This window comes from Sinocyclocheilus rhinocerous, unplaced genomic scaffold, assembly GCF_001515625.1.
Source record: "Sinocyclocheilus rhinocerous isolate Xijiao unplaced genomic scaffold, SAMN03320098_v1.1 scaffold557, whole genome shotgun sequence".
NCBI classification, from domain to species: domain Eukaryota; kingdom Metazoa; phylum Chordata; class Actinopteri; order Cypriniformes; family Cyprinidae; genus Sinocyclocheilus; species Sinocyclocheilus rhinocerous.
Window position 1 is genome coordinate 944,796 of NW_015633548.1, and position 23,220 is coordinate 968,015.

At 37.7% G+C, this 23,220-nt stretch overlaps 3 protein-coding genes across 3 annotated transcripts in view; 1 reads left to right on the forward strand and 2 right to left on the reverse strand.

The window, feature by feature from the left end:
- Positions 1–6,015, reverse strand: part of LOC107744528 (vascular endothelial growth factor receptor kdr-like) — a 50,959-nt gene extending 44,944 nt beyond the window's left edge. The window contains exon 1 of the mRNA XM_016558224.1: positions 5,542–6,015. Coding sequence (XP_016413710.1) covers positions 5,542–5,611 — 70 coding nt within the window. The 5' untranslated portion in view covers positions 5,612–6,015. The remainder of the gene's footprint in view (positions 1–5,541) is intronic.
- A 4,223-nt stretch (positions 6,016–10,238) lies between these two features.
- Positions 10,239–22,732, forward strand: tex11 (testis expressed 11). The gene is made up of 24 exons (XM_016558280.1): positions 10,239–10,373; positions 10,788–10,873; positions 11,033–11,090; positions 11,384–11,479; positions 11,592–11,682; positions 11,770–11,848; positions 11,953–12,104; positions 12,184–12,269; positions 12,914–13,051; positions 13,135–13,237; positions 14,582–14,706; positions 14,867–14,952; positions 15,080–15,133; positions 15,216–15,256; positions 15,355–15,441; positions 15,534–15,604; positions 15,741–15,857; positions 17,234–17,306; positions 17,420–17,569; positions 18,170–18,278; positions 18,392–18,509; positions 19,082–19,249; positions 19,600–20,197; positions 20,405–22,732. Exons 1-23 carry the CDS (start codon positions 10,239–10,241, stop codon positions 19,669–19,671), a joined length of 2,295 nt encoding a protein of 764 aa, XP_016413766.1. The 3' UTR covers positions 19,672–20,197; positions 20,405–22,732.
- The window catches only part of LOC107744565 (disks large homolog 3), a 78,383-nt gene continuing 75,403 nt past the window's right edge, over positions 20,241–23,220 (reverse strand). The window contains exon 21 of the mRNA XM_016558281.1: positions 20,241–23,108. Coding sequence (XP_016413767.1) covers positions 23,002–23,108 — 107 coding nt within the window. The 3' untranslated portion in view covers positions 20,241–23,001. The remainder of the gene's footprint in view (positions 23,109–23,220) is intronic.

The window sequence follows — 23,220 nt, forward strand, 5'->3', positions numbered from 1 at the left end:
GTTTTCCCTCCTATTTATATTCCTGTTAAACAGGAAGCCATGGCTGGATAATTTCATTTTCATAATCACCCTGGTATGCTCAAAATTGTAAATATGAATGGGAATATACTTCACAGATATTTTACTCATAAGAATTTCTAGGGGTGCCAATAATTGTGTCCAACGTGTATTTGAGAAAAACATTTATTTCATAATGAGATTTTCCCCCATTTTCAATTGTTTTAGTTCAATGAAAGGTTAGATATTTGTGAATTTTTTAAAATAAAAGATCAAAATGATTAACAATGCAGATAGATTTTCACAGCCTTCTTTGATCATATTTACCAAGGGTGCCAATAATTCTGACCACGACTGTATATGCTTTATATCATAAATCATGTATTATGTCTGGTAATGTACAGTAAGCTGGGTCCCACTTTATATTAAGTGGCCTTAACTACTATGTACTTACATCAAAATCTTCTGCTGCTAATGAGGTGGGATACGGGTAAGGTTAGGGACAGGTTTAGTGTTATTGGTTGGTTTAAGGGTGGGTTAAGGTGTAAGAGATGGGTCACCAGTGTAATTATAAATGTAATTACATAAAATAATTACAGATGTAATTACATGCAGGTATTTTTTAAAATATAAGTACAATGTAAAAACATGTATGTACATAATAAATGCACTGTACCAAATGATTAATTTAAATGTAAGTACATAGTAGTTAAAGCCACTTAATATAAAGTGGGACCCATTATTATTATTATTATTATTGTTGTTGTTGTTACGTGAGAAGAAAGAGATAGCATAGTGATACAAGCCTGAAATGTGATCACATGTAGGATAATCAAAAGTATTTGACCATAACAATACACAAGTGGCCAATTAAAATCAAGTATTCCTGAGAGCTATATAACAAACTGTAATAATATATCTGCTTGTAAATTTACTACAATTCATGTGTTAGTTCGATGGTGGTTATTCTGCTTCTAGTTTTACATAATTAATGGTATTTAATGATGGTCCAGTCTGCCACACAAACAACAGTAAAACAAATTCATGAGATGTTCAAGGAGCTGATGGCAGACTGAAGGGTAAACTCTTAAACAAAATTAGAGTCCACCCTCCAAAAAAGTTGCTACTTGACCTCCAACTGTGCTGTCTGCCTTCTCATTCATTGAAGTGTTCTCTTGTTGCAAGTCCCTTTGCTACAACTACTGCTCCCTGCCAAGCCGTAAGGTTAAGACAACAGCAATGGAGAATGCAGATTTTATTAGTTCCTGGATTGGTCTTTGGATGGTGGAGTCGAAAACCCAACACATAAACACAACTTGTATGAAAAATGAAATAAGATGGTAAATTAAACAAAGAACAGCTGGCTAGGCTGTGTGGTAATTTTGGTCATATTTGACCAAATATTGAAACCATGGAATATGAAGAACCCTGGAAACAGTCTCCATAAGTGAATTTGAATCCCATAAGCTTCCACAATATGTTCTGGAGCTCAGGGGATTGTGCTATACTCCATGCCGGAGAGTCTCCTTAAAATTGCAATATAACGCAACATGAACAGCCATCATGGCCTGCAAAGAGACTAACTAGTGTGTCAAAGAGAAAAGACAACTTAGAGGAAATAACCCATGACTAAAAACATGGTACATAAATGTCTCCAAACACCGCCTGAGGTTCTTTGGTTGTCTGACTGTGCACACTAAGGATGATAACTATGAGTATAAAGTTTTAAAAATCTATTCTATGGGAATAGGGATGTCAACATCCCAACTTTAGCAATAATGACTCAGAGGAACAATATTGTTTGAATCACTTTCACAACAGTTTTTTCCAGCTGATGAACGATAAAACCATTGACAGTCAATCAAAAGCATTTAAAGGAACACTCCACTATTTTTGAAAATAGGCTCATTTTCCAACTCCCCTAGAGTTAAACAGTTGAGTTTTATCATTTTCGAATCCATTCAGTTGATCTCCGGGTCTGGCGGTAGCACTTTTAGCTTAGCTTAGCATAGATCATTGAATCTGATTAGACCGTTAGCATCTCGCTCAAAAAAGACCAAAGAGTTTCTATATTTTTCCTATTTAAAACGTGACTCTTCTGTAGTTACATCGTGTACTAAGACCGACGGAAAATGAAAAGTTGCGATCAAGGAACTTTGCTGCCGTACCATGGGTGCAGCAGGCGCAATGATATTACGCAGCACCTGAAAATAGTCCCCAGCACGCTCCTACTCTCATTCTGGTGTAATAATCAAGGAACTTTGCTGCCGTCAGCAAAGTTCCTTGATTATTACACCGGAATGAGACAACCGGATTATTACACCGGAAAAAACTCTTTGGTCATTTTTGAGCGAGATGCTAACGGTCTAATCAGATTCAATGATCTATGCTAAGCTACAGCTAAAAGTGCTATGGCAGATGACATAACTGCAGTGTGTGCTTATAAAACAGAACATTACTGTTCTGTTGGTGTGGATGCTGAAATATAGTAATTGTTATATCTCTATAATGTTTTTATGTTTAATTAAGGGAGAAAATGGAGAAGACTGCAAATGCGTAGAAAGCAAGCAAGCCAGAAATCATGAAAGAGAGAAAGAAAGAAGGATGCCTGTGCACAGTCTGTACTTGCGCGCCACCCCACCGCTGAGTGGATGAGCTTGAATTGCACTTGGCTGACCCCTACCTACTGTATTCCTCCCAACATGCACTGCTGTTGAACGGCTGTTCAGAAGGAACATTATGTTTCTTCCTGAGCCTGGAAAATAAAATGTAATCCAGAAAGAAATCACACTGAGCAAGTTTAAACCAGGCACTATTTTGTATAGAACATGTTCAAACAACTAAATATGTCACCCATATTAATAGCTTACTGTATTTACACTGCTTGAGTAAGTTCTGCATAGCAAGGTGCAAGTACAGATTCAGTTCGGAATCTATTTTGACTGTACATATGAACTTAGCAGAATACTAATTAAATCATCTGCAATATACAGTAGGCTTTTATTAAGCAACATAAATAACTACTCCTCTGTTTGAGAAAAATGTCTGTCAGGCTTGATGCACATGCTGCAAGCTGTACACAGCTACAGTTTAGGTTATGTTCCATGTAGATTCATTATCATTTGAATTAAAATGTGGTTCAACTTCCTCATGCAAATAAAATTGAACAACTTTTAAGTTTGTAATAGTTTTCAATGGCCAACTCCTGATAAGCATTTTAAAATGTATGTCTGTTATCAAGATATCAGACATCATTTTATTTTCTGTAATCCATATCTGTTTTGCAGCATAAATGCTTCCAGACTTAAAGCAAGAAGAGAGCCTGCAGTTATGCTCTGCTTACATGCTGCTGCTTATGCATGCAATGTAAAACAGACCTAATTTGTCAGTAATTAAATGTTGTATTACTGCAAAGTTGTGATGTTAAAGGAGCAAGTACGAGTTGGCTAGCACATATTCAGTGAGTTCTGGAAAGTAATGCAATGCAGAGGGTTCTCAGATGTGTAAAATTCCTGGAGTATTTTAACCTTTAAATGGTTCAGCAAAATTTGAAAACAGAGCCCTGGGCAATATCTGGATCATTTCAAGATGTCTTATATCTCTCTACAGAGCAGCATTATTGGATATTTCTCTTACTTAAAACAGATTTTATCCTTAATCCTTCTCATTCCTGCAAGTAACTTCTAACAGCCAAGTCAAAATGTGTTTCACTTCTCTAAAGTCCAATTTATAGATCTAGTGCTGAGTTTGACTAGTGGCTCTGACTCATTTCGTATTTCCAATATAACAGTTTCAAATGAATGTTTAATTCTTAAGAAATCACATGACATATCAGACAACACATTATATAGTTGCACCACATGGATAAATTAATACAATTCAGCTTACAAAATTGGTATTAAATGTAATAATCACAGTGACCACCAAAAATGGGATACGGCTAATGTCTCCATGGCCTATTTTTGTCTAATGGATTAACCATACACTCCTAACATATAAAATATAATGGCATGCTCTTCCTCTCTACCATTGTCTTGAGGTGGGGCGACTGACACACATTTGGAGTAGAGGAGCAAGCATGAAGTCTGGGGAAGGAATCTTTACTCAGGTAGCGTGTCACATTTCCGTGACCTCTACTGCCAGAACAATTCCAGGGTGCCTCCTGCCTCTCCATCCGCTTCCTTCATGTGTCTTTCCCACGCTCGGCGCGAGGACAGTGAAGGAAATCTACTTGGAGACCTTGTAGACAAAGCTTGAAGACCCAAAAAGTCATGGGGGGAGCAGTATTTCCTCTGTTTGGACAGCAGGAGGAAGACCTGTATCTGTAGTGTACCACTACTACGTCACAATGAACAATGGCATCCATATTTTACTATCCATCTTGTTTATAAGGAGATGCAGCCAGAAGTCCAAGCAGCCAGAGTCAACAATATACTTTCTCTTATAAACACATATTCTCTTGTCAAACTTGAGAACAACACTGGAACTGGAGATGTGCCCATACTACCCATTCACAATAAATTGTTTTGAATGTTATCAAAAACACACCTGATATTTCAAACACAATGTGTGTTCATTCTTGGAATAACTAGTAAATAATGACTTATAATAACGAACTAGTCCCAGACAATGGAGGAATTCAAGAAGTGCCCACTGCCCAAATGTTCTTCCATCATTAGCTGTGGTGGCAACTGGGGGTCCCTGGAATGATTGGGGTCCCCAGAAAAATGAGCAAACATCAGTAAAAGGATTTAAACCCCAGCAGGGAGAGATCACTCTTGCTTTCTAATTGAGCATTTCATTTAGTAACAGAGTACAGACCGCCGATGACTGGGTCTCAAAACCCAGTGAGCTGCCTACCTAGACAAAATCTGGGACCCAAAAATGGGTTCTAACAATGCATTTGGCACATATGATCCCCAAAATGAAGTACCAAACAATTTGTGCATAGGCACAGGCAGCACATTCGTTTTTGAGAAACATAGCCAATGACATCAAGGTAGGTTACCTTTAAAGAATGAGAGAAAAAAGTATTATATTTTAATATTTCTATAAAATGATTATAAAATCACTAAATTTAATTCCTTCGGATAAGTTATGTAGCCTATGTTTTCTTCTAATACAAAAACGCCGTAAAATGTCATCACTGCATCAAAAGATATCATTGTGTCAACATATTTGTTCCCATCCATTTAACCTGTCACAATAATTCTCATAATGGTCTCTTCTTCAGTAATTAAAGTCGGAATAGGTTGAAAAGTGCAATAAACTCGCGACAACCGAACATATCGTAATATATTTTCTAGAATGAAAATCATCAGATCTATCAATAAACAGCCGACTAGTAATTCAATGGCATCAGATAGGCTATTATTCTAGCAAAATACTAAAATATTTTCATCCATTTACATAAAGATCAGTTAATGCCCATAAAGTTAACAACTGAACTTCATACCGCATCTGTACAACAGCAGCCACAGAAAGCCAAAGATCGCCTGCAGCTTCACTTTACGCGCAGAAAAATGACAAAAAGCGCGCACTTACCACTTGAGAAGAAATTGAGAAGTAGCTGAAAAGTGAAGAAGCCTTTGACTGAGGTTTGAACAGAGGTCATTTCGTCCGTTAAAATAAGGATATTCCGTGTAATCAGCTGTCACTTTATAGCCTATTTGGATGAGGCGGTAATAGTCCAAGTACTGTTATTTCTCTCGGTGAACGGTTAAATTGTTCCAGTATAGTGTAAATGCGTATAGTTCCCGCTGATATGACAGAGACTGTTCTTTCAGTGATGCCTCTGGAGTGAAAACACCTCTCGTAGTCTCTCAGTGACTGTAAAGGTATCGCATGGTACAGCGCCTGCCCCGGTGCACCAAACCACTCCCGAGGGCAGGTGCGACGTTTGCTCTTCCTTCCTAAAACTGAGTGAATGAAATTTCGAAAACTAGACTCTGTAAAGAAGGTCTAACAATAATATAACGATGAAAGAACTAATGCCAACCGACTGATAAACCACACCACTGCCTTTGGCTTTTCTGCTGGGGTTTCCCTCTCGAAGGCTTTATATGAGTGAAGCAGGGACGGAAGGACGCAACGTCACCATAGTAACCCTGCAGCGATACTCCAGTTCACTCCACGCGCACTTTTCCTACGAAATTGACCCACATATATCTATTCAGATATTTTGTCTAGTATTAATCTAAATTAATTAAATGTTTGTGCTATTTCTGTCTGATTAAATGAAAGATTTATTTTATCTCTGTGAATTATCCCACCCAAATGCCTCTATGAATGTGAAGAGGCTTTTACTCTTGTTTTAAACTAAAATCTTTCAAACCTCAGCAGTCCCTAAAATATCTAGGTGCAAAGGTAAACAGGCATTGTCTGATAACATATCAGTCAAAATACCTTGGAAAAACATTTACAGGGTTTATTTTTAACTTCAGCAACAGGATGCAGCTAATTTTATATCAAAGTAAATAATCATGGGGCTTCTTTTCACCTTCCAACACCCCATGGTGTGTGGATGCACCACCGACCGTTTGTCTTTTTGATGCTATGAATGGGGACACGCTACCCGCAACGTACGGTATTGCATTGTCCATTCATGTCCTTCCATCTATATTATTTCAAATGCACAGGATGTTAAATCTGTTAAACAGAAATAAAAATAAAAATGTCAAAATACAGCACAGTTTATTACAGTTGGTCACTGGCGAGGTATTGTTAATAAGACATGTGTTTTTCTTCCCATTGATTGGAGGATAATGTGATTAATGTGATAATGTAAGGGCCACTGATAATAGTTTACCAGTTTATTTACTTCTGTTACTCAGAAACAATGAAGGTAGCTTATGTTAAGGATTTAGTTATTTCAACCGAAAAACTCCACAATAGTGTTTTCACGACTTTCAAAAAAAGGAAAAAAATTGAGAGACTGATAACGGCAGTCAGAAGAGAGAACGATGTCATTTTTTTACAATTAATTTTTTGGGGGGGGGGGATCTACTTATAGCTAAGATGTTTCTGGTAGTAAGACATGTGTTTTTCTTCCCATTGATTGGAGGATAATGTGATTAATGTGATAATGTAAGGGCCACTGATAATAGTTTACCAGTTTATTTACTTCTGTTACTCAGAAACAATGAAGGTAGCTTATGTTAAGGATTTAGTTATTTCAACCTATTTTTGATGAAGTGGGATGTCACTTATATTTTATAAATCATATTTTGTTCTGCAATGTTTATGCAGACTTTTTATTTTTTATTTGTTTTTGTTACTTATTTTTAGGAAAATCTGTATGCATTTTCACCTATTTTTGATGAGGTGTGATGTAAATTGATCATATTTTATTTTACAATGTATTATATATATATATATATATATATATATATATAAAATTATCTTATAGCTAAGATGTTTCTGGTCATGTTTTCTGGTCTGTTGAGGTGAAGTATTTTTAAATCTGGCACAAGTGTATAAATATGCCTGTTTATTATTATTTTTATATTATTTATGTAGCAGACTTTAGGAAATCTTGTGTGCATCTCTCTGACCACATGTCATAGGGATCATGTTTGTATTTTCTTTCTCCTGTGCAATCAAGCCCTCTGAACTGATCACATTTCCCTTAGGCCAGCACGGTGGCTAGATAAGACTCAGGCAGAAACAATTGCTGGAAGCCGAGCACCGAGAGGAGTGGGCTTTTAAGACATCTTATTTTTGAATCTAGTGCAGTGAACACAATAAGAGAGTCCACAACCGATTCTGTGTACGCAGCTTGAGCTCTTTCCTTCAGCTCAACAATGACCTCCCCTGTTAAAACAAAAACTCCAGCGTTATCAACACATATTTTCTTGGGGGTGAATGAGGTTCTAACTACCAGAAGGTGATGAATATTATGCTTAAACAATGCTATTATACCATAATGCCCAAATCTTTCAACAGGACAGAGTTGGCAATTCTGAATATGCAGTCGTGTATGCGTGAAAAGAGTAGTACATTTAACTTAAATGCTTATTTTTGACTTACATCTGTCCTTTAGCTGATGTATTTTATATAGCCTAATAGTATTAATATCATTAGCTATTTTAAACAGTGTACATTTTAATCTCATATGTTACTTAAAAGTTAGTAAAATGTGACACGGGACCACAAAATCAGTCATAAGTAGCACAGGTATATTTGTAGCAATAGCCAACAATACATTGTATGTGTCAAAATTATCGATTTTTCTTTTATGCCAAAAATCATTAGGATATTAAGTAAAGATCATGTTCCATGAAGATATTTTGTAAATTTCCTACCGTAAATATATCCAAAATTAATTTTTTATTAGTAATATGCATTGCTAAGGACTTCGGTTGGACGACTTTAAAGGTGATTTTCTCAATATCTAGATTTTTTTGCACCCTCAGATTCCAGATTTTCAGATAGTTGTATCTCGGCCAAATATTGTCCTATCCTAACAAACCATACATCAATGGAAAGCTTATTTATTCAGCGTATTAATCTCAATTTTAAGAAAATAGACTCTTATGACTGGTTTTGTGGTCCATGGTGACAAATAATTGTATTTTATAATTAATTTTTTTGTTGTAGCAATGATAAGATTTGTTTTTACCACGCCAATAAATTTGCTTAAATCTACATGTGAAATATGTGAGGGAGAGGTGAATGAGGGTAAATACATAACCGTGTGTGAGACACCACCTTGTGGCCATACAGTAGAATTACATTCGTACTGCAGCGCGTGCGTGTTTTTGGCGGCGGACGGTCGCGAGGGGTCGTGTTTCTGTCACTGACACAGAAAATACTGACAAAATATATTCGACCGTTTTAAATTACGTTACTCGACTTGTGTATTAAAATACACAAACCTGACCGTAATATGGAGCAGTTTGTTGTCGATGTAAAAAGTAAGAATCTATTTTGTGGAAGATTTGTGGCAGTTAGCTCTGTGAGGGATTAGCTGTTAACGTTACGCACGTTTATAAAATAACTGATCTCTTATGGATATTATTGATAATTTTAGCACTATCTGTTGTAATTATTTCAGCTTACCTTGTCATAGAGTGATTTAGCACAGTACGTGAAGCTGTTTCGTGTTTGAAGGCTGACTCTGTCTCTTTCACAGACCTGTCAGAGAAACTTCTCCACAGACAGATCGATTCAAATTTGGATGAGGTGATTGAGACTCTCTTCAAAGCGATTTCAACTCTAGATGCAGCAGCAAAACTACAGGATTCACAGGTGTGCAATGCCCACCTCAGTTGAAACCTACGGAGGCCACAAGAGATCATGTGTGATGATTTTTTTCTGTCTTGGTTTATCGCGATCAGGTCTTATTGTATTTTCTCGTTATCTTGAGATAACTCCTTTTTATTTATTTATTTTTTAAAGTAAGTTAACTCAAAGCTTCTTAGAAATGTCGTAATTATGGTTTAATCTTTAATAAATAATGCAATTGTGTTTTGTAGGTGGAGGAAATCGCCATACAGCTGTGGAACTGGGCAGTGACCAAACGTGTTGGCTCAACTATTACAGAAGAGCAAAAGGCCAAAGGTCTTTTTTCTCTATTATTGTATCTGTCTATTAATATATCTGTGTATCTGCCAATCATCTGTCTTTCTGTTTTGCCATATAGATATTTTTTCCTGTACCAACAAAAGAAAGTTAAAAAGTCTATCTCCAGATGTTTGCACAGATGTCAATTATTTGATAAACTACAAATTTGTTTAACTCACTGCACATGTTTCAGTGCGTCATGTGGCATGCAGACTTCTGTATTTATGCGGGCCTGAGAACCCATCAGAGAATATTGTTCGCAAGCAGATACTGGTTTGTGAAATCTGTTTTTGTTTTGTTTTTATCCATTTAGCTTGTATAAATTCCAACAGTAGATTCGTTCATTTCAATCTTTTTGCATTGTTTCTGGCATATTTTATTACTGTGTATATTACTTTAACTCTAAAATGTCTTCCTCAGATGGCAAGTAAAACGGGAAGAACATGGCTTGATTGCAAAAAACCCAAAGTTGCTGAAGATTTTTTGAGCCTTGCTGTCAATGTACGTACAGTATGAATGCAATCTCACTATGAAGACAACAAAAATAGACTTTGCATGTATGCAAAAATAAATTAATAAAAAATATATAATATACATGCAGCCACTGTTTATTGGAACATTGAAAATACCAATGATTATTATTCTAATTTAGTGACTCTGAGAATAAGAAACTAAGAATGATACTTTCACAGAGCCTGGAGACTCTTTACAGCAGACTCACTTCCCATGGAGATTGTGCAGAAGATATAAACACACCAAAGGGAGACATAGAGAAAGACCTGCTGCGGGTTTTGTCATATCAAGCTGAATCTGTGAGCAGAGATTGCTTAGCCTAAAATTAATGTCTGAATACTCTATACTTGAAATACTTGAAAACCACTGGATCAAATGTGGATATTTAATGCGTATATTTCATATTTGAGATTTAGCAGATTATTGCAATGGTTTTACAATTTACACAAATATATATATATATTTTTTTTTTTTTCAGAAATAAATTAATTTCTGTTTTCTCAATAGGCAGTTTCTCAAGAACAACATCAAGAGGCAGTGTCATGCATACAGCGATGTAAAGAAATGCTTCTGCGTCTACCTAAAGAGGTGGACAAACTGTTGTCATCAGCTTGTCAAGTGGTGTCATTGATTATTTTGATTTGAGAGAGAGATTTAGAAAATACAAACTATTAAAAAATAAAATAAAAACACTTTTGTGAAATTTCCTTTAGACTGGCTATCTCTCTCTCATCTGTTACAACTTTGGGGTTGACACTTACAGTCAGGGAAAGCATGAAGAGAGCACATTTTGGCTAAGGTAGGGATATCTGTAATATATATATTGTATATACAACTGTTTTGTATTTTAATATATTTTTAAAAATTCATTTAACTTTTGTTACTACAATATAATTGGTAATACTATAATTTAAGTATTTACACTTTTCCTTATATATAAACTTTTTCTGCATTTCAGCCAAAGTTATGATATAGGCAAGATGAATATGAAGTACTCACCAGGATCAGAGATGCAAGTAAGAAATATTAGTCAACACTGAAATTAACAGCTAGATATACAGTGGGATCAAAAATTTGACCACAAATGAAATTTTTGATCATTATAAATTATTGTAATCTATATAAATGTATCAAATTATCTAATCAGGATAATATATGGAGTTAAAAAGTAATGTTCATTCACAAACAATCACATTTAATGTCCAAACTGTTTATTTCTATGTCTAAATTGAATCCCAGATTTTCAGTGCGGTCTCAGACTTTTTTGCATTACCTGAATGCATTGTAATCTTACTTCCCATTCCTCCAGGCCAAAGTTTTGAGACTTCTTGCAAAGGTTTATTTGGACTGGGACTGTCAGAAGTACCTGGAGAAAGCTCTTCATGCTGTGAGCTTGGCTAATAAGGTAAAGTGTTCCTAGTGCAACCAGATCTTGACAAAGCAGACCATCAGATTGGACTGTAGCACACTCACTAAGATTTTTTTTACATTTGGCCATTTCATTGTTTTCTTTTCAGGAGCATATGCAGTTGTCAGGCCTGTATCTGAAGATTCAAATCCTAAATAAAAGCCGCAGCCCAGATGAGGCAATAAAGTCTGGTGAGCCTGGTATCTCTGCTGAAATTGCAGTTTGTGGATAGTATGTTTTCTACCCCACAAATGTGTCCCTTCTTAACATGTTCCTTCCCACGTCAGGGCTGTCAGAGCTACTGGACTGTGAGGTTCCTCTGGAAGTGTGCTTGAGCATAGTAAAACTGCTCGTGGAAGAGAACAGGTATGATCTCTCATCTCTTTAAACAGGCACAAAAAATCGTCTTCTTGAAATCTGTGGTTGAAAAGACCAGGTATGACAGAAACACTGACATGTTGTTGTTTCAGGGAGGCTCTGACCTTTTACTTCCTGAAGAGGGTGTGTCAGCACTTTGAGTCGTCTCCTGAACTGGGCTCCGCTCTGCTCATGCATATAGAGCTGCTGCTGCAGCGGGACAAAGAGCTGCTGGCCAAGCAGAAGATTGAGGATGCTATCACGGGTAATTTTCATTCAATGTTAGTAACCAATAATGTGTTTCATGTCAGTACTGAATTGTGTGTTTAATAATTGTTTTCTAGGACATTACACTGGAAAACAACTAGCACCTCAGACTCTATCATCTCTCCACCTTCTTCTGTGGGATAGAGCTTCCAAAAACTTTGAAGTACTACATCAGTTTTATGTTTAAAATATATTTTAAAACCATTTTTAGAAATGCAATAAATACGTTGGATTGAATAGTCATTCAATTACAAATAAGAGTACTATTACCTCCATTGAAAACATTTTATCATACTCTACCTCAAAAGTTTGGGGTCTTATTTTCACCAAGGCTGCATTTGTTTGATCAAAAATATGGTTAAAACAGTGATATTGTGAAATATTTATTTACTGATATTTACTCCATTCTTCAGTGTCACATGATCCGTCAGAAATTATTCAAATTTGATTATTTGCTGCTCAAGAAACATGTCATTTAGTATGTTTGTGGAAGCCATGATACATTTTTTTCTTAGGATTCTTTGATAGGAAGTTAAAAAGAACAGCATTTTTTGGAAATAGAAATATTTTGCAACAATATATCTTTGCTGTCACTTTTTGGTCAATTTAATGCATCCTTGCTGAATAAAAATATACATTTCTTTAAAAAGAAAAATAATACCCCCCCTCCCCCTGAAATATTTCCATGTGTGATTTTGTGTGGGTATGTTTTTTTTTAAATAGTACTGTATAGTTGCAGCATGAATCAAGTAGAGCTTGTTAGTTTGAGTTCAGTGAGACAGCTGTCATGTTTGTTGTCTTGCACAGGCCAAGAACTATTCTGAAGCTCTGGAGTGGTATAACTACTCACTGAGCTTCTACAGAGCCGGCGAGTTGGATCAAAACCTTGCTAAACTGCAAAGAAACCGATCCACCTGTTTCCTGCACCTGAATCAACTTGAGAAGGTAACATCTCATTACGTGGACACAAGTTTTCATACATACATGTCTGTTGTGAAAGTTGCCACATTGTTCAATTCTTGTTGAAGGCCAAAGAGGCTGTAGAAAAGTCAGCAAGGATTGATCCAAGCAACATTTTCACACAGTTCAACATCTACAAGATCGCTGTACTGGAAAACAATGCAGAGAAAGGTAATGGAGAGGATGTAAAGTCACACGAGTGTCTCAGGCATCTCTGTAAAATAACCAGGCATCAAATGATCATGCAAAACCTAGAAACATCAGGGAATTTTACAGTCGCCAGGAAGTTTCATGGAAATTAATACAAATTTTTGGCTAGAAAGTAATCGATTGGCTACATATTGATCTTTGATTTATACAATAATGTGTAACCACTTTGATACTTTTAGTCTGCAAGGAAGCATTAAGCAAAGTTACAAAAGATTTATATTTCAAATAAATGCTGAATTTTCTATTTCTTGAAGAATCCTGAGAAAAAGTACCATAGTTTGTTTCCACAAAAATATTAAACAGCATAACTGTTTTTAACATTGACAACAATAAGAAATGTTTCTTGACCAGAAAATCATTGTGACTGATTCCTGAAGGACCATGTGACACTGAAGACTGGAGTAATGACTGCTCAAAATTCAGCTTTTCCATCACAGGAATATATTATAATTTTAAAGTGGTCATATGATGCGATTTCAAGTTTTCCTTTCTCTTTGGAGTGTTACAAGCTGTTCGTGAATAGATAAGATCCCTAAAGTTGCAAAGACTAAAGTCACAAACCCAAAGAGCTATTCTTTATGAATGTTAAGACTCGTCCACACCCTCCTAAAACGCCTAATTTAAACACGCCCCCCACATGTCTACGTCACTGTGTGGGAAGATTTGCATAACGCCGCCCAAATGTTCACGCAAAGAAAGAAGGCGTAACTTTGATTCTCGCTGTAGTATTGTTCAACATATGCCTCGTTTATAATGGGTTTTAATGTCTTGTCGCTCCGGCCTGACAGGGCATCATCACAGTATGGTAGGGGCGTAACATTTCCGTCACACGCTTGAGGAATTCGTCCAATCACAACGCACTGGATAGCTGGCCAATCAGAGCACACCTCGCTTTTCAGACCGATGAGCTTTGTAAAAATCGACGCGTTTCAGAAAGGCGGGGCATAGAGGAGAAACAATAATGTACAGTATGTGGAAAATAATGTGTTTTTTGAACCTTAAACCGCATAAACACATTGCATTACACCAAATACACAAAATAATGTTCTTTTTAGCAACATCATATGACCCCTTTAATTGTATTAAAATAGATAGCAATTGTTTTAAATTTTTTATAATATTTCACAGTGTTTTCACTGTGTTTTGATCAAATGAATGCCACCTTTGTGAAAATAAGTCACTCTTTTCAAAAAGATTTTAAAAATCCTACCGACCCCACATTTTGAATGGTACAAATGGAAATCAGCCGCAGAAATAACTATAAATTTTAAAAAACTGAATGTCTGTCTTTAATGTGTTAATAAGCTGCCGCGGCTCTGAGAGAGATTGGCGCTCTGGCTCAGAATCCGGTCACCAGTGAGGACAGACTGCTAGTGACTGAGAACGCTGCTGCAAACCTCCTCAGCCTGGCCGCACACATCGCCCTCGAGGTTGGCCATATTATACCAGATTCTTATGACTTTTCTCTCATCTGTATATTTCAACACAATAATATTATAATACGGCAGTCACTGTGCCTTTTTGTTTGGTTTAATAAGCCACATAATTGTCGGTAGCTCGGAAGTATTTCAGCAGTATTTTTCACCGCAGCATGAGCAGCAGGAAACAGCCGTCAAAGCCCTAGAGAGTCTGTGTGAACACTCACAAGATGTTACTCAAATCCTCACTGCCTTGAGGTCAGTCACACATTCATTTTGACCTTTGACCCTAAGCTTCAGCCCATAATGCTTATATCAGCAGCAAACAGGAGCACATCAAGTATCTCTGCTATAGAAACATAATTTCCTCATCTTTCTTTGTCAGGTGTTTAGTACGACTTGTTCTTACAACAATGGAAAACATCAGTGAGGAAAACAGGTTAGTAGATCAGTGGTGCAGTGGCACAAATTCAGCAAAGCTGCAACTCTTATCTATCACACACTCTCTGTTATTAAAACAGGAATGCCAACTTGGATATCCTCTTGTCTTACCTAAAAACAGGTACATTTACCCATAATACTTCATTACACTTTGTTGTTTTAATCAGTCATTTCTCCATTTCTCCACACTGATTTACTGTATGCATACTGAATTTACAGCTCTTGAGAAATTATCACAAATCAGCCAAATTCAAGGCCACGGAGCACAGCAGCATTCAGAAGACGCCAACTGGTTCAGGAGGATCGGTGCTTTATTCCTAAACCTCCAGCTTTTGAGAGATTTATCTATTTGTTGGTTGTGTTTGACTGATTGTGTGTGTGTGTGTTGTCTCTGTCAGCGTGGAACTCAGCCCTGCAGTGTGAGCACAGTCCTGTGAGGATGAGGGATTTCTTTCTTCTCTCCTTCCAGGTAAGTTCAAGCACAGTTCCTCTTAGTAGCTGCAGGCTAGTTCATAATCACATTAACGCAAACCCACATGCTGATACTGTAGCTGTAGTTAAGTGTAGTTAAATCGAGATGTGTGATGTGTTGTCTGGCTGGGCAGCTGTCGCAGTTGTGCGCCCCAGACCGAGGTATGTTGATGGGGCAGAAGACGTGTCTGCTGATGGCTGCTGCTGCGTCTCTGGAGATCTGCAGGAGCTCTGATCATACTGAGCAACAGGTGGATCACTCACTCGTTTATCACTTCCACCTGATTAAACAATAACCAGGAGGCAAGAGGTGTTTTGCTTGCTTTTTAAAGACAAGGTGGAGCCTTGAAACTTGACACTGTATAAATTCTGAATATGGACTGAAGTTGTATGCTTAAAAGCATGATCATTTCAAGGGTTTTCTAAGTGAAATTCCTTTTTGCTTTCTTAAGCTACAAACTCTCCACATCAGTGTCAGTGGGCCTCTGTATTTTCTCAGTATTACTGAGTCCAAGGCCTCCTATTGTCCACAACACTATTCCGGAGGCCCAATACTCTATAAATGAAATTTCTTGATTCCACAAGTTGAAAATTCTTAAAGGGATAAATGAACACAAAAGAAGATATTTTGAAGAATGCTGGTAACCAAACAGTTGCTGATAGCCATTGACTTCCATGGTATTTTTTTCCATACTGTGGAAGTCAATGGCTACCAGCAATTGTTTGGTTACCAACATTCTTCAAAATATCTTCTTTGTGTTCAACAGAAAAAAGAAACTCATGAAGGTTTGAGTGTCAGGTCAGGGTAAGTAAATGATAATAACATTGTAATTTTTGTGTGAACTGTCCCTTTAAAGTTTCCCATTCTGTCTAACCAATGACTTTCCCAGTCATTTGTGATATACAGGACAAGGGATAAGGAAAAATAATATTTTTAAAATATATTTTTTAACTCACACTTTCTAACTCACTTTCCAAAAATTTATTATTAAAAATCATAAAAACACCAGTGGAGTTTTAATAATTTGATAATTTAATGATTTGTCCAGGCCTAGAAATCACACTTTTAAAATTAGGCAACATAACTAATCCAGGTTTTCCCTGTTTCTTCAAAGAAAATAAAAACAGTTTTTGAGGCGAATTAAATTAAGAAATATCTTTTTAGTTAATTTAGCTTATTTTAATGACTAATAGCTTATTTTATTTTTAATTTTGGCTCCCTTGGAGGTTTGCCTAACCCCCTGGTTGAAAATCACTTTTATAGGGATTGCAGAATTAAAATATATATTTTAATATATTTAATATTTACATAAACATACAATTATTAAATATTAATATTCATTTATTTATTATTGGTAAGTCTAACCAAAAAATATTCTTGATTGCTTTAATATACTGACAGCCCTTCATTTTGTTAATGAAAACAAGATTTATTTCCAGCAGAAGTACAAAAGCAAATATCAAAGCCCATGTAGGGGGTTCTCCAATATTGGTTTTGACAATGGGAGACCTTGAGGTTGGAAAGTTTTGAGAAACTACTCCACACGTGTTCGCTGATCTCAGTTTATCCTTGTTACTATGACTAACCAGCAGAGGGCGCAGTGTATAATATCTGCTGTGCTTTCAGACTGAGCTCCTGACCCAGACTCTAGAGCACATTCAGCTCTGTAAAGAGATCTGGACGACCATCAAATCATCAGGTGTCACCTACAATTTTAATTTTTTTACATATGTTGGATTCTACATGCAGACTCTACCTGTTTGTCCAGAATGATAAGGATCTTAAGCATCTTTCTGGCACATTCTTTCCTAGGCACTTCCTCTAAAGACAAAACAGACACATTATTGCTGCTCTATGAGTTTGAAGCCCGGGCCAAATTAAATGATCCAAAGCTTGAATCAGTGCTCGAATCAGTTTTGGAACTGGATTACATTGAGACCAAGCTGCTAGAAATGATCGCAGGTGAGCTTCTAGAACCATAACCTCTTTTTTAAAGAATTACATATTTGAAAGATTTATGGATGGTGAAATACTGACTGAATGTGTGGATATACACTACCATTCAAAAGTTTGGGGTCAATTTTTATTTTTTATTTTTTTTTGAAAGAACTGAATACTTTTATTCATCAAGGGTACATTAAATTAATCAAAACTGACAGCAAGGACTTTTAATGTTACAAAATATTTTTATTTCAAGTAAATGCTGTTCTTTTGACCTTGTTATTCATCAGAGAATCCTGAAAAAATATCAGTTTCCATAAAAATATTAAGCAGCATGACTGTTTTCAACATTGATAATAACGATTCTTGGGCACTAAATCAGCATATTAAAATGATTTCTGAAGGATCATGTGACACTGAAGACTGGAGTAATGATGCTGAAAATTCAGCTTTGCCATCACAAATAAATTACATTTCAATATATTTTTTTTTGATGTTTTTTGTTGTTGTTGTTGTCTTGGTGAGCATAAACAATTAAAGAAATCTTACTGACCCCAAACTTTAAAATGTTAGTGTATAAAATACTATAAGCTCTGATGGTCCTGTACTTTGTGTCTACAGTCCTGGCGATGGAACCACCGGCCCATTTCCCTGTTCTGTGTAAGAAAGCACTGAGGATCGCCTTGTCTCTGCACAGAAAACAGCCACAGGTCGACCTCACCCGCTGCAGGTCAGACTAGCCAAGCGTTACTTACACAATTAATTTACCAGACTGATAGATAACAAAAAACACCAAACTGTTCCTCATATGACACACACCTTATACATGTGTGTGTGTCACAGTAACTGTTTACACAGCCTGATTCAGCTGACCCTGCCGAGCGGCGTGTCTGAGGTGCAGCCCTGCGTGCTGGAGGAAGTATGGGGCTACTATGAGGAAGCTCTTTCCATCATAGCAACCGCAGTGAGTTGGTTACTATGACTCAGCAGCCGTCACACACGACCCGCTGCAGCTCAGCCCCGCAATTATCCCCATCTTTAAAAGAATCTCCTGTTTCTGTCAATGGGCTTTTAGTTATGCCTCAGTTCGCAGATGCTCCATTCACCAGCTTCTTCCTGCCAATTTGGATGCTAATTTGAAATCTCGCCTGCGTCCTTTATCTTGAACTAGCGTTGCAGAAAACGTGCATATGCATCAGGGTGCTATTCTGAATTCGTGACCTTCACGACACCGTCGATATGAAATCGCATTATAGAATTCTGCAGCTATTATTATAGCATCTGATCCATTCCTCCTTGATATCAGTAACGCAGTGGTTTTCAAGCTTCTCCATGAAGTACCCCCAGCACTGCACATGTTGTATGTCTCCCTATATCTGACACACCCACTTCATGTCTTGCAGTCTCCACTAATGAGCTGATGAGTTGAATTAGGTGTGATAGAGGGAGACATACAAAATGTGCAGGGCTGGGGGTACTCCAGGACAGGTTTGAGAACCACTGCACTAACGGACGTCTTGCTTTCTCACACAGCCCGAGGACTTTCCAGAACTGGAGATCCTGTGGCTGCTGACCCGAGCGTGGAATACAGGAATCCTGCTCTACAGTCTGGCCCAGTATCCTGAGGCCGAGCGGTGGTGCGGGCTGGGAATGAGCTTCCTGAAGCACCTGGGCTCCCTGCAGGACAGCTATCATTCTCAGGTAACGGTGCAGGAGGCAGACGGGCCGCTCTACAGCTGTTTGAGCGCTCGACCCAAGGCGCTGGATTTCATTTTCATGTTTCATATTCTCCTTGCCTCAAGTCAGGTGCGTGAGCTGCTTTTTTCATCACCTCAGTAGGAGGCTTAATTAGAGCAGGTTTGGTTACAGCTATGTAGGTCGGTAGTTAAAGCAACTTACAGTAGTTCAGCTAGTATTTTAAATGTGTCATTTGGCAAGAATGAATTCAAGAATTCACAAGATAATATTCAATAAAAACATTTTGTTAATGTTGTCTGTTAAAAGAAAACGTGGCACGGTGTGAATAAAATACATGAAATGTGTCTCCCCAGATGGCGGGTCTGTACAGTGAGGTGTTGGACAGGCTGGATAAAGCAAAGAAGAATCTCATTATTGAGGAGTGAATGACGGCGTCTTCAGTCGCAGATGGAGATCTCAGGTCTAACTGCACGCGTTTAATATGCAGTGTGAATTTCTGTGCATGTTTTTGAGAAGCTAAGAGATGTACAATGCATCTGAGGGGTTTGTTCGTACGGTTATGAAATGGTTCATATTCATTTAATCTGAAATATTTCTGGCAGTATTATTTTATTACCTGTCATCCGGTTATCTGTTTGAGCTTTTCTTGGTTGACTAGTTCAAAACATCTGCATTGCGATACAAAACAAATAAAAATGCATGCATTGAAATCGTAACAGAGTCACATAGTTTATTTCCAAACAAATAAACTCTTGTCCAGTCCAAAAAAAAGAAGAAAAAGAAATAAAAATAAAATAATAATAATAATAATCATTAGGACTGTGTTCCTTCATGACCAGGATATAAAACAGCAGTTTTCCTTGTGTCCTGATGGGTTGTGCCACCTGTAATCATGGGGAGGACACTACTGTACAATCAAAGGGTTCATATTTGCAAGAACTTACTGCACAGGTGTGCTGTCACATCAAAAACGTCCAAAAAAAAGAAGAAAAAGAAATAAAAATAAAATAATAATAATCATTAGGACTGTGTTCCTTCCTGACCAGGATATAAAACAGCAGTTTTCCTTGTGTCCTGATGGGTTGTGCCACCTGTAATCATGGGGAGGACACTACTGTACAATCAAAGGGTTCATATTTGCAAGAACTTACTGCACAGGTGTGCTGTCACATCAAAAACTCATAATCACTCAAAAAGACAAATCAGACCCATTCCTTCCCCATTTCACACTCGTGTCTTCCAGAGCAGAGACACTCATTAGTACACCAGAGCTGTTCTGATTCAATCCACTTCATTAGAAATATAGTACAATGAATCAAAATTCTTTGGGCTTCACCAACACGGCTGACCGGCATCAACAGTGCGAACGGTCAGCTGCTTTTCCGCTTGTCACCTCAGAGGACCAGATCTACACTAAAAGGAGTCATTTAAGCTCCTGGTTTACTTTAATATCAATCTATGGGTTGCCATCCGCATGTCTTTTTATATATATTTATATATATTTTTACATTTGTTTTTCATCTATACACTCAGACAAGTTCCACAAGATATCACAAGTAGACAGGCCGTATTATAGGGAAGCTGTTCCCGACTCACTAAAAAAATGTTCTGATAGGCAGCTGAAGATATTTTTTCTATAGAGAAATACCAACGTTACGGCACATTTGTATGGAAATTAATCTCAGAATAAATTCAAAGTTTACTTACCTGACATTTGTGATTTATAAAACATGTATGTCCCAGTTGTATCACACATGCATGAAGCACAAGTGAGGGGGATATTTACACTTTACAGCTATCATACCCATTAAAACAGTCTGTAAGCAGTTTATAAATGGCTCTGTTCCCTTCGATTATTCCCTGAACTCTGGTTTTGACACAGGTATGACAGCTGATTTCGCAGAGACGCTTGGCAGGTGAGCGCACCTGTTTAGAAAATGCCTGCGGAGCGGGGCGGGGGAAGAGAGTGGGCCCAAGAACTTCCCTCGCTTCCTGCGGGATCCAGACTTCTTGATACAGAAAGAAAGATTGAAGGAAGTACTGTGCTTCTGTATCCTGTTCCCATTCTCTCCGGCTGAACCCAAGGGTGACCACAGACATAGTGCTTACAAAAGGTTTCAAATAAAAAAAAAATTTTTTAAAAAAAGGAAGGACTAAATATTTAGAATTCACAAGTATAATATATCAGCATGTCTGGGTGTTCAGTTAGAGGAGAGAAAATCATCCCATTTGAGTTCATACTCTCTCTATTCCATCACAATATGATCGCGGCCCTTTAGTAGTGTAAAAAAAAAAAAAAAACATTGTAGTAATTATCCATCAGATTCCTGAGCTCGCCAAGCTCGCCCCGGCACAAGGCTCAACACAGTGAAGTAAACATCAGCCCGGAAATGAGGGAGCAGAAGAAGAAAAAAATTGTTAAAAAGCTGTCATTACAAAGAACAGATTTAATCAAACCATCGTCGAGTTCTGGGGAAAACGGTAAATTTCAGGCTCCACTAACGCTTTAATATCAAGAAGGACATCCAATACAATTATTGTCTTGATTCTACCCGTTTTAAGGCTGCGCTCCTGGGCAGCTAACAGGACAGTACCTTGTTACCGTTCAGTCTGAAGAGAATATAGTCATGGTAGGCAGAGGAAGTGCAAGTGGGCTGTCTGCTTTTCAACAACTCCAATGGCGGCCGAAATTGGATTTTGCTTAAGACAAAAAAAAGCTTTGCAAAAAAGGATTTCACAGAGGTAAGACACTTAAGTCTATTGCACTCACAAGTTAGGCCTCCAATAGGATGACGGGAAACTCACAAATAGCACTAAAATCGTGTCTCCCTCTAAGCACTGATAGGTTGAATATTGTGTCGTTCCCCCTCCCCCCCCACGATTGACAGGAATTTGACAGAAGCGTTTATTCATCGTAAGGCAGTTTGGTGGTCTGCAGAGAGCCCAGTTACACCTCTCTACCCCCATCTTTAATACAGAGCAGCTAAAACCACAAGAAAGAAAGAACACAAAAACCCAAAGACAGGTAAATGAAATCTAACAGCCCTCAGAGTAGACAATTCTAGTGAAGTGTAAAATGAGTACCGTATCATTTTGTATTATGTAGTAAAATCTCTCCGTAGGGTTTTTATTTTCCATGTGATTTCAGTAATAGAAATGTATAGACTCAAACCCCGTTTTCCATTTTGTTCTGCCTCCGAATGCGTCGCCATACAAACGGCCAGGCAGCCGATCAAGTAAAGCGAGCTGGTTTGTGAGTTCTGTTTTGAAGTTTATCCGTTAGAAACATGAGCAGTGACGGTACCATCAGCAGGTTTGAACTGTATCTAGTCCTCATAAAAAAACCTCGCACAGCATCCTCAAACGTCTTTTTCCATGAAATCGAATGAACATATACAAGGTTCCCGCTCGTGCCACCATCTCCAACTCCCCAGCTCCCCATTCTCGCTTTGTTGAGACATTCTCATCTTCAAGTCCGTCCGAAACGCACGAAAGGATCTGCTCAGTTTTCCCTTTTTTGTTTTACATGACAAAAAATCTTTAGGAATGGCATTTCCAATCTTGAATGGAATTGCTGAGAAACTCATGCAGGGGTGTGCACAGTCACAGTAATGGTGATAAGACGTCTTTCAATTGAGGGTAACATAATGATGACACTAAAACTTGATATGAAACATATCAGTGAAAGGGAAGGAAAGGTGTCGGGTGGGAGTGGGTGCGGGGGTCAGGTGGGGGGCTCCGTGGAGGCGGCGAGCTCAGAGCTTCTCTGCGGACGGGATCCAGATGTAAGGGCCTGACTGCTCCTCTATGATCAGCTTGATTTTATTATAGATCTCATCTAGTGAGTCACCCTGGACTATGGCTGTGGAGACAGACAGAGAGAGAGAAAGAGAGAGAGAGCAACAGTCATACTACAGCACACTGTTAAACAGTAACAGAGGGAGTGGACTAAAAGATTCTCTCTGGATACAGTT

Coding starts and splice junctions, on each gene's coding strand:
- tex11 (XM_016558280.1), top strand. CDS start 10,239: ATGATACTTTCACAGAGCCTGGAGACTCTTTACAGCAGACTCACTTCC. Junction 11,480..11,591: donor CTGTGAGCTTGGCTAATAAG/GTAAAGTGTTCC, acceptor TTTTCTTTTCAG/GAGCATATGCAGTTGTCAGG. Junction 18,279..18,391: donor GTCGACCTCACCCGCTGCAG/GTCAGACTAGCC, acceptor TGTGTGTCACAG/TAACTGTTTACACAGCCTGA.